This window comes from Mya arenaria, chromosome 4 (assembly GCF_026914265.1).
Source record: "Mya arenaria isolate MELC-2E11 chromosome 4, ASM2691426v1".
NCBI classification, from domain to species: domain Eukaryota; kingdom Metazoa; phylum Mollusca; class Bivalvia; order Myida; family Myidae; genus Mya; species Mya arenaria.
In genome coordinates this window covers 25,429,433-25,442,044 of record NC_069125.1, presented here as the reverse complement: position 1 = coordinate 25,442,044, position 12,612 = coordinate 25,429,433, and the positions used below count along the sequence as shown (strand labels likewise).

The window sequence follows — 12,612 nt, the reverse complement described above, 5'->3', positions numbered from 1 at the left end:
AAGATTTTTCAATTTATTTCAGCATCGAACAAGATTCCCGGTTTCAACATAAAGATGGTTATAAAGAAACTGCACATCGATAGAGATGATCTTGATACAATGAGATCAATAACAAATGTAAGACTCGATTTCTTTAGGCACAATTTGAATCATGAGGTGGTTAATCACCTTAATGATTATGAATGATGTATCTGCCAATCTTTACGTTAAATTAACGTGATCAATATAACCCCAGAAACAAATTTCCTGGATCTATATTGGAATCCGATTTGCAACGTGTCACTTGTGTCACATCACATTGCAAGATTATTAAATGTATTTTTGTCAATGTATTTGTTGAATGTCAATACGATCGTCAACAAGACACGTAATAAGTGCTACCGCAACGGGAAGATTGATTTGCGTATTGAGTGTTCGGTTATCGCAAATATTTAAACGTTTCTGAACCAGTAATTATTTCCATTGGTGCCCCTCAATCATGGTTAAAATAACGAAAACTAAGAGTGGCATAGAATACATTATATATCAGTATATGTATGTGTTATTGTAAGGCCTACAGCAAAATTAAGAGCAATTTTTGTCCATATTTGCATCTGTGTACAGGTAGCTTTATTTATATATATATATATATATATTATGGTGTACTTTTAATATACAACAATAGCATTCATTATATTGATAGTGTTTTTGTTGTTGTTGTTTGTTTCGCAGGCAAGACTTGCATCAAGGATTCTTCACTACGGGATAGTTCCATTAATTGCTTTTCATGATGCGTTGCACGAAGATCAGTCTAGGACACATGGGTACGATCTTTGCAGTTCTGTCCTTTTTCTGGAAATTAATCATAACGTACAAAAATATTAATTGGCGTAGCTCTGTCCACGTACATTTTTGCGCCAGACATATGTTTTCTAATGAATTCGATATTTATATCTTGATCTCAAATGTTGTGTGTCTAACTGTCTTTATAAAATGTCGCAAGGCTATCGATTCATTTTTAAATATAATTCTTCATTTCCCTTAATATATGCACATTCGCTTACAGTTAGTGATGAAACAAGCATTTAATTGGTTGGTAATTCGGGAAATGCGAAACAAATCAAATCACTCATAAATTTTAACTTAATAAAGACTTTAATGCTGGAAAATTATGAACAATTTAACCATTGTGACTAGTTATCCCACGGTATGACTAGTTAGAGTGAAAAACAACTCTCCGCGGAAAGGACGAATGCTTACCGAAAGGATCTGCAAAATGCACATTTTTATTAAATTGCACATGTATTTCATTCAATAATTTCATAATAATAACAAATATTTTTTTTTCGTATTTTCTGTTTACGTTGATTATTGTTTAACTGATTAAATGGAGTTTTATATACATCCTTAACGGAAAGGGCTACGGAAAAAAAATTCATCACGGAAACGACCTTCAAAATATTCATTTCGATAGAATTGCACATGATTTGTATCGCTGCGTCATTTTGCCCCGCTCATTGTTTTGGGTATCTGTGTGTGTTTGTGTTATGTGTTGTATGTGTGTCTGTTTTCAACATCCGTTGTCATACTTTCAAAAACTGTGATTTTTTTCCTAAGGATCATTTCCGTGAAATTCTTTTGTTTTCTATTTCGGCTGCAATGGCAACCAGAGTTTTGCACGAACTCACTTTTTTGAGGGAATTCATAAGACGACCAGAATAAAAAAATGACGTTGTTCGACTTGAAAATCTATCAGAAATGACCTCTACTTATACAGCAAAAAATGTTTGTATCTTGACAGAAAATGTACCACAGAAAGTTTAGGAATATTAGGAGAATTATCTTCTTTTCATAATACGTATCGTCCTTGTTTTCTTTATGAAAAACTATTTTGATTAGTCCTACAAACACATTACACCCCAAACTAGTTTAATCTGTCTCAGGTTTGCCATTGATTTAAATTCTTGCCCTTCAGGGTCTTGATGTTCAAATGTTGATAAAGATTCAAATGCACTCATTTGACCAATATTGAACAAATTTAGTTTATGATATATGTAAGCACAAAATTCAAATCTTGCTATTAGAATGCCAAATTCATGTGCTGCATACTGCGAAGAATGTTGTCCGAACAAATGTTTATATAGTTTCTCCGAAACGTACACGGATACACAACACCGTGAGAATATACAAATCAATGAAAAACATTGCCGAACATGTACATAAGTGATCATTTTGAGTGTGTTTTCATATAAAGCGTTATGTCTAAGGCAAATACTTCTGGAGTCCTTTCTTTGGTGTATGCTTTCGATATATGTAAAACTACTAAATTAACAATGCCATAAATTTTGTTTGAAAATATCGTCGTTAAAATGTATGGAACATATAGTGGCCATCCGACTATTATGATGATATTCCTATTGAATGCTTAATATTGGCATATTGTGCTTAATAATAGAATGCTAATAAGAATTATAACGTCAAGCATATGTTATGATTAAATAATGCCAAATAAACATCAAAATGCCTCCTAAACCTATGGATGAAGACATAACAATTCAAGAAGTTGCAGTAATTTTGTCTAAGGTATTTCTACACCCTCGCATGATAAATGGTTATCTCAGCGATCGAGTAACCGGTAGTTTTCAGCCTGGAGGTCAATTGCGTATCCATCACTTTCATATAAAATACTTTTAGATCCTGAAATTCTCATAAAAGTGTTATTGTGAGTGAAAAGCCGTATGCATTTATGAGTACTATTTAATGAAACTTAAATGATATAACAAATCAAATATGTCCACAGTTGTATATGGTTTTATATCAATAACATTTGGATAGCTTTATTTTAGGGATGAATTGCGGGGTTGGTGTCATTATCGGGGTATGAACGCAATTGGGCTGGTCAAAGTGTGTGGAGTCCGAATTTTCAAATGACGTCATAATAACGCGGGAAAAGATTAACCACTTGAAATCACTTTTAAACGTAAAATTAAAACACTTTTGGCAACACTGCGTTTAAAATATAATAAATTAACACTTTCTAAAATGCTGATTTATATTTTACGGGACCTGCTGAAATAATACAAACAATAACCAATAGTGTTCATGTATATTGTTAAGCGATGAATTGCAATCCGAACATATCCGAAGATGTTGCGTTCATCGATTGAAAAACGCAATTGCCGTGAGGCAGTTTATTTAAGGAACGCAAGTTGAGGTGTACATATTCATATGTATTAAAACATTTCTTTCTTCGGGGATTGCTTTAGAAACTTCCTTTAAAAATATGTTTCATCACCTACGTTAAGATAAGAACAGCAAGGACACAACCTTATGGCAAGGTAAATGTAAATTGTAAGTGCATGTCATTTTCGAAAAAAATCAACCCAATATTGGTAAAAGCGACGTCACAATATAACAAATACAATTTGTTTCTCTTAAAATAACAACAGTTTTAAGAACATTCTGTTTTTTAGCAACATATAACAATTCTAGTCAGTTATTACACAGATAAATTACCCCAGCCCAACATTATGAATGTAATACTTTGAAGACAAAACACTTCGACAGTCCCACATTTGCTTTTGAAAATGTTACTTTAATCGTTTTTGCTACTTTTAAAATATAGCTGAATAAACCTTCTTCATCACGTGTTTTATAATCTGCATAACGAGTTACCTTATCAAGGCATGCTAGTTTTTCACATAAGTATATGCACTGAGAATCCGTAACTATCAATACTGCTTTCGTCTGGCTAGTTGATACAAAATTTAAAAATAAGCCTAATACTTTCCGAAAATGTCAAACATTTCTCTTAATGGTATATAGGAATTTATGAATTGTTGATGGTTTTCCCTTATTAAGTTCGAATTTGCAAACGGACACAAACGTTATTTCAAGGAAATTTCTTACACTTTTTTAAAAGACGTTTAAGACACAATCTGCCGGAATTAGATATTAGCTCATACACCTTTTTAGTTAATATCTTATAAAATGGTTAAAGATTTCTTTATATATTTACCAAAATGTAATAAACAGTCCTTTTGATCTTAATTTTAACAGATTCTTCTATTTTGTGTCACCATATTTCGAGGGAGGAGATCTCATGACGGCTATTGCAGAAGACACAAATGCCTTATTAAGAAAGGAAACATCCCGTGTTAGAATGTCGCAAAGGACGAGATTAAAAATAATCAACCAAGTGGCTTCTGCAATATGTTACTTACATACCCCTGTGGGGGACTTCAGGTAAGTTTTTTTCTTAGGAAATGTATATAGTATTATCATAGCCTTGATGTCTTCGATGGCAGAGATTATGTTGTCGTCGTGCAAACACTTAACCATATCCACAAACAAAAGTGCATTTAAAGCGATTTATTTACTTAATTTGTGTAAATCAGATTTATAAAAAAAATGATACATCAACCTGAGAAGGGAAATGCAAAATAATAATTTTGCACTTTTAAATTGCTTCGTCGGTAGACGAAACATTTAGAAAAAGTTCTCAAACTTGGAAGGGAGGTTGGTCGTGCCTAGCAGACGACCCATATTGGTTTTGAGATCAGTAGGCCAAAGTTGGAAGGTCTTGGTGACCCTGAACAATTATTTTCCAATTGATAACTAGAGTATGCGTCGACATACGGTCCACACATTTGGTAGGGAGGTTGGTCATTTCCTGCAGATGTCCCCTGTAGTACACCCCTCTTGATTTTTTAATCAACATAGTAAAAGTCAAGGTCACCAGATTGACCACAGTCATCGTCATTTTACAAAACAGGTATTTATTTATTTTTTTGCTTTACGTTGAGTAATTTCTAAATTGCTTTTCTCGAAAAGTGCAATGAATTGACCATTGTTGCATTATTATTAACTTATAACATACTACTTTTACCGACCTGTAATATCTATCTGTATTTCTGTATCAATTGCAACGGTAATATTCTTAACTTCATAGTATACATTTAACTAATTCAATGAGGCCAGGAGGATGCATACATAAGCATAAAAGCTTTTAAGATATTGAATCAAAAATTCATATATAGATAATTAGTATTAAGGAGAAGTTATGTGTACAAGAACCATAACTCTGGCTGTTATTGCCTTTTGGGTCATTTTTTTTTACCTATATATTTTCTGAACATAACTTCACAACTCCAAAGAGTAGTTGACTTCAATATTACGAGCAGTTACTTAGACTGTTACATTTTTTTAGTTACTGCCCTTTGTAATGTTTCGCTCTTTCGTTTGTGTCCGGAGAATAACTATAAAAGTATTTTAGGTATCGCCCTTCAAACTTCATACACAGATATATGTTGTTGAGGCGGAGTTCAGTGCACAGAAACAATAACTTTGCGTTTGTTTGTTTTTGGCATAATTGTCATATGTTTAATTTCATTAAGGTCATTGAGGTGTTGACTTCAAACTTCATATACAGAGAGTTCATATGGAGGAGATGTGCAGTGCAATTGCATTAACTTCTGGCAACGATATGTTCTAGTCATTGCCCTTTGCTTATCCTCAATGTTTCTAATCTGCATAGGATAGGCGTCGTTAAAATGTCTCATACTGAAGCTATCTGTCCATATAGACCCGACTTACAATGACAATACGTTCAGCCAGGTATTTCCGGGGATGTGTTACGTTCATGTAACAGTGATTGTTTTATGTTTTGATTGTGTCCAATTACATTAATGTCAGAATGTTCTTTATAATATCAAACGCAATCAGGCAATAATGAATACGGATGATCAAATGAAAATATTGTTATCAGACTGATTTTAAGCGTTAAAGCATCACAACTTTTAACTTGAAGTTCGAGTTTTCCTCTCTTTTTTGGTGATAGTTCCAAGAAACAAAAAAATAATTAAGTCGAAGGTAATAGCTTGTAACGTGTATGTTTGTCCAAAATGCCATAAATACGGCTGAAGTATTTGTTGAGGTGTACCCCTTAGTCAACAGATCAGACAAGCATTGGCAATGGCGCGTGGTACCCTGGTTTCCAAATAACGAAAGCAACCACTACAAAAAGATATGTACAAATAGGAGATGGAAATAAAAAGTAATTTCAAATAAATTTATGCAATAATGCCCCATCATTTTACTCATCCCAGTCTTTCAAAATGCTTTAGTCTTGTGGCGCTGTTTTGATACTTACTAGATGTTGTTTTGTTTTTTACAGGCATGGTGTCTTGCATATGAACATAAAGTCCTCGAACATTGTGCTGGATATGAACAACAATGCAAGATTGATCAATTTCGGATTAGAAAGAGAGATGAAGGAACCTGATTCTCAACGTTTTGTCACTTCATCTCCACTTGCTGGAACTGTTGGCTACTTTCCAACAACAACATGCAAGGGTTTGACCAAATTCCATGACTACCACTACTTTGGAGTTGGTATGATACTTTTTGCAATATTGTTTTATTATATGCTTAGTTAACACTTACTTTTCAATCAGCTTGACTTTTCAGGGCAAAACATTGCATGGAATATTCATTAGCGAAAGCGATATTTTGTAAGCCGATAAACACATTTGTCTCAGTAAATTTCACTTTTGAAAGTCCATAAAACGGAATGTAAGACTTATCATCAGTCAGCACATGTATATTATACTGCAATATCATCGAATATAATGAGGGTTCTCGCAAGGTGTTTCAAGTAGGGTTATTTGTAAATGTGTTTTCCAGTTAGCGCAGAGGTAAGGGAACTACTTTCTCGGGGTCAATTTTTTGCCAGGTTGCATGCGAGTTTAGTTTGTGGTCACCACACAAAGACATATGTAAAACGATGACAATTTCACGAAATCTATTTTTGGGTATCTCAGTGCAAAAGGAAAGCAATCGGGATATTTTGGTCCGAATTGAAAAGGACACACTGTTTTACTGAGCAAACCTCGTTACTGGCTTCCACAGATGCCTATAGTATAATTAAATATGATTGTATTTCAGTGATAAGCGAACTACTTACTGGAATAAGTCCAGTTGAAATGTGTTGCACCCTTCAGACTATGTCATCACTTAGGTTGCAGGACAAAATTCAGGTAAAGCCATTTATATACACATTGTTTTGTTTTCCTTGTTGTAGTGTATACGTATGTTCAATGTTCACTAATGTGATTTAATAAATAAGAAACACAAGTGTTCTCTAACTATTTATTATGAACTTCACTACGCAATGTACACCAACAGACTGACCATGAATACTCAGCATGCAAAGAGATAAAGATATAAAGTATAGTCTGTTTCTAAAATCTGCAACATCTCTCTTGTTTTGTTAAAAAGAAAAAGTAAATATTATAGTTAATAATATTCCAAACATGTAAATAAAAGAGATCATTGTTACACATTAATTATTAAATGAATCGATGTAATAGTCATTTTGAATCTTGCACAATCTATGTAATATGATAGAAAATATTATTCACAGTATATTCATGCATTAATTAATTTATAATTATAACAGTTCATTTAACCCAATCATCGTGATTTTATCTTTGACTTGATTGCACTATTCTACCAGATCGTGTCTGATAAGGGGCAGGGGAGTTTTGGGGAATCTCTGCAGGGTAATTAGACTGCTGAGAGTTTGCACAGCTGGGTACCTGTGGGTTGATTTCATTATCAGTACTTGACTGATCTCTGGCCAATACATTGGGTGTGAAATCATTTATCGCTGTTAATCGCTCATTACTCTTCAACAGGAATCGGCGATTTCTCCTGAAACTACTTCCATCAGGGGTTAGGATTACATAAGAGTTGTCATTGTGTATCCTAATTACTTTAGCGGGTTTCCAAATCTTTCCAACTTGAAATCGTACTAAGTCATTAACCTGCAACCTTGAAAGTGGTTTTGCGTTTTTGTCATATACTATTTTTTGCTTTCTTTTGGATGTTTGGATGGCTGACCTTACCGATTTAGAGTTTACCGTTTTAGGTAACAGCTGAGATATTGTTGTAGGTAAAACAGATCTTGTTCTTCTGCTCATAAGCAATTGCACAGGTGATTGCTTACAATCTGACATGGGTGTATTCCTATATTCTAACAATGCTAGATATGGGTCATGACCACTGTCTTTGGCCTTTACTAGCAGTCGTTTGACAGTCTGTACAGTACGTTCTGCAAGTCCGTTAGAACTTGGATGTCGTGGACTTGATGTGACATGTTCAATGTGTCACGCATCGACAAATGTCTTGAAAGTCTCAGATGTATACTGAGGTCCATTGTCACTGAAAATACGCATTGGTATTCCGTGTGTACTGAAACGTGATTTGAGTTTTCTGACAATAGTCGATGATTTTGTGTCAAGCAGCTTGTCTATTTCAAAATATCTGCTATAATAATCAACGACAAGTAAGTACTCATTTCCATCAAAGTGGAACAAATCAGTGGCAACTTCTTGCCACGGTCCTTTTGGGATGTCGTGGGTTGTCATGGGCTCTTTTTTATTTGAATTTCTGCGTGACAAACAAATTTTACAGTTCAGAACGAAGTCAATTATTTGTTTGCTCATGCCTGGCCAAAACATCACGTCCTTGGCTCTCTGTAGGCTTTTGTCAGTGCCCATATGACCTAAATGTACTTGCTCAATCATGTGCTGTCTGAGTGACTTGGGAATGATCAAGGTTTGACCTCTGAAAATTAAGTCATCGGCAACTGATAATTCGTCCCTGTGATTGAAATAATCATGCACCAGTTCTGGGCAATCAGATCTAGAATCTGGCCATCCTTGAATAATAGTCCGTTTCAATGCCTGCATTTGTAGGTCGGTCTTTGTTTCCTTTCTCACATTTTCAATACTGCGGTCAGTATATGTTATGCTTGAAAGCACGGTATGAACATGAAGGTCAAGACTTTCTATTTCGGAACTATCTGACATAGGTTTCCGTGACAAGAGATCACTGATGGGAACGTTTTTCCCACTCACATGTCTTACGTCAAGGTCATACTTTTGCAAACTTAGCATCATTCTCTGCAAACGCGGTGGTGCTGCATGCAAAGGCTTTTTCATGATTGCAGACAATGGCTTATGGTCAGAGTGTACAATTACATGTTTACCATATATGTATTGGTGAAAACGCTGACATGCAAACACAATGGCTAGCGTTTCACGCTCAATGTTTGCATAATTGCGTTCCGTTTGCGTCAATGTCTTAGATGCATAAGCTATGGGTCGACCATCTTGCATAATGGCTGCACCCACTCCATTCATAGAATGCAAGCACTTTCAATTTTTAGACCATGAATTTTATAAATAATCAAATCTTAGCACAATTCATGAATAGTTCACTGACAATAAAACATTTGTAATTAATTCAATACAAATCTAATTTTTTTTTCGGAAAAAAGGTTTATGAGAAGAAAGCAACATTTTACACTATGGCCGATATTTATTTCGATGTTATGTTGTGATGGCCGTGTGTCTGTCTGATTTGCTGTGTGCCTGCGCGAAAGCTCCAAATCTGCTGGAGGGAGTAGATAAAACATCACAGTAATGAAAAGTTCCAAGCCTATTTGAGTATTTACATCAGTATGCTCTCACGCGGTACTCTTTCAGTTATAGCCCTTTGATTGTTTACACATAGAGGATTCAGAGATTCGTTTGAGAACTAATTATTTAGAATGTGATCACATTTAAAATGTGATCACATTTAATTATTTCTGCCATCGCAAAGTGAACCAACATAATCAGTTTATGTGCGTTGCAAAAATAAAATAAAATCACATTTAGAAAGGCTAACTGGTTTGTGGAGCAAACTATTTCTTCAGTTTATCCTGCATCTTTTTGACAGAAAGAATTTCTTATGGAGAGATGCTGTGTTTGACAGGATTTTCCCCAAGATTGCATTCAAGATGGCCGACTGGCTCCTGTATTGGGGCTTCCATTAAATTTGTTTATTCTTTGTTAATTTTTATACTTATTTTTTGTCCGGTGCATAACTTGAAAAGTCTTTGAGGTATTTACTTCAATCTTCATATACATATAAATCTCCCTTAGAAGGAGTACAGTGTATCACAACCATAACCCTGGTGCAGTAATATTTTTAATTATAATCCATTGTCGAAGAAGGAGTTGAGACAGTTCTTAATTTGGCTTGTTTTGATTATTTTCATTAATATATCTGAATCATATTTCAAGAATTTGTTTAACATTCACTTCGATTTCGCCATCTTTTTTTCTCCCTGTGTTGTTTGCTTCTGCCATGTTATTTCTCAGAACCACTTGCCAAACATCATTGACAATTTACATCAGTAATTGCTAACAAATACAGTTGGGCATGGCATCGTCATGTAAAGCTAGTAGGGATTGAAAATCGGACCAAAGTCATTATCGATCATCGAAAATAATCGGACGAGCAATTTCAATCAATCATTGATTATATAATCGAAAGTGAATATATTACAAATATATCCAAAACTGTTGGTTTGTACATACATGTCTTTAAATGAATAAACATATTACAATCAGTTATGTTTTATATGCTGTTTTGTTATACATTACAGGTTACAATTGATAATTTAGTAAAATGTTTTTGGGAGATAACTTAATTCTAAAATAATTGAGAATAAAAACTTGATTATTCCACACTACAAGTATATACCAGACAGTAGTTTTATATTTATTAAAAAGATCAACCATAAACTGATGAATTATTTACATAATTATCAGCATTTTCATCACTTTAAAACAGATATTACATAATTTTGAACAAAAATGTAGTACAAAATGTGTTTTCATGCAGCATTTTAAAAAAAGTTCCAATCTTTTACTTATCAATTATCATGCCATCATGTTGAAATGAATTTAATATTTTTCTAGCAAGATATTACATGGGGAAATACTGAACAAATAATCATTTTTACTTGATAAACAAATTTATATTTGATATTACAATGAAGATGATTTTTTACTTTAAAAAGACACGTTCGTCCATGGGAGCTGACATTTTGAAACGGATGTTGCGAGAGTTAGCTCCCCTGATTTCTAATTGCCGTATAACCCCGTGTAAGTCCGTACTGTTTCCCGTTTTAAAGAAAATCAGTACATACACAACACGGTTACTTCCCTTTGTCGTACATTAGCGATAATCGATTATGGAATAATGAAATCGATTATCGCCGACCTCGGACACAAATAATCGACTTTCGACAATACCCGATCATCGTTCTAGTAAATCTTTTTATTGAGTTTTGGCTGTTTGATTTGGTAACATATATTTTACATAAAGATTTTGTTCTTACTGATGCCTGTAAGTCGTAATAATTGTGAAGTTATTGTACAGTTGGCGTAATAGGGAGGGGGAAGACATATGTTTTTTTGACCCTGGTTGATTTATAACATGTCTTCAAATTGCTCCCCATGTAAAATATACTATAATTCCGAGCCATAATGACAAACCATGATGGTTCTAGTTTATTTGTCTGTTTTAGGAATTATCCAATTTTTTTGCTACGAAATGCATGATATATATCAGAGACAGTTCCCAAATAGTTTATTGATTTTTGTGTTTTTTTAGACAACAATCTGGAAAAGACATGTTTGGACGCCCCTCCTCGATTTAGCCCAACGATGTGTGGAAAGCCTGATACAGCATGCAGCAGCAAAAACATTCCAGATTTCTGATATGCTAAAGGAGCTGGATGTAAGAAAAAGATTCAGCTTTTTAGATTATATGAATTCATGTAATTGATATAATACAAACATTTAATTTTTAAGACAGTTTACATTCTGGAACGCACACTAACACACTCAAAACACCATACAAACATTTTACATTCAAACAATTATACACGTAATTTACTTTTAGAATACACATATTTTACATTGAAGACGGTATAAAGATATTCTATATTCAAAACATTATAAAAGCATTTTACATTCAAGACAGCATACAGGCATATTATGTTCGCAATACAAGCATTTTAAATTTATGATAGTTAACATACATTTAACATTCAATAAAGTAAATTTACATTATATATTTCTAGACAGCATACATACATTTCACATTCAAAACAGTATACAAACATTTAACATTCAAGACGAAGTACAATTATTTTAAATTCGAGACAATATACAAACAATTTACATCCAAGACACAATATACATACATTTTACATTCCAGACAGAATACAAACATTTCATATTCTTGACAGTCTACAAACATCTTACATTTAAGACAAAATACAAACATTTCATATTCTAGACAGAATACAAACAATATCATCCAAGACAGTAGACAAACATTTTACATTTAAACATTTTGTATTCAAGACAAAATACAAACATTTAAAGTTCAAGACAGAATACAAACATTTTATATTCAAGACACAATACAAACATAATACAGATTAAATCATTTTATTTTTAAGCCAGAGTACAAAACAAAATACATTCAAGACAGCATACACACATTTAACAATCTAGAAAAAATACAAAATTTCATTCAAACCATGCAAACATCTAACATCATTTTAAAAACATATATTGGTCAATGTTGTATAATTGCTTTGATGTTAATACATTTTATTACATTTAATGTCTGAGGTTAGAGAGAGACAACTATTTTCATTAACAAAGTTTCTACATAAAGCAAACATGTTGAGGCAAATCTTTAATGAGGGTAAAAGACTCGGTT

The 12,612-nt window shown here is 33.4% G+C and overlaps 1 protein-coding gene across 3 annotated transcripts in view; it reads left to right on the top strand.

The window, feature by feature from the left end:
• LOC128231953 (uncharacterized) overlaps nt 1-12,612 on the top strand; it is a 43,074-nt gene that overhangs the window by 18,587 nt on the left and 11,875 nt on the right. For all 3 annotated transcript variants that reach the window (XM_052945243.1, XM_052945241.1, XM_052945242.1), the window contains exons 8-13: nt 23-117; nt 712-803; nt 4,039-4,224; nt 6,155-6,372; nt 6,925-7,016; nt 11,491-11,616. In XM_052945243.1, coding sequence (XP_052801203.1) covers nt 23-117; nt 712-803; nt 4,039-4,224; nt 6,155-6,372; nt 6,925-7,016; nt 11,491-11,616 — 809 coding nt within the window. The remainder of the gene's footprint in view (nt 1-22; nt 118-711; nt 804-4,038; nt 4,225-6,154; nt 6,373-6,924; nt 7,017-11,490; nt 11,617-12,612) is intronic.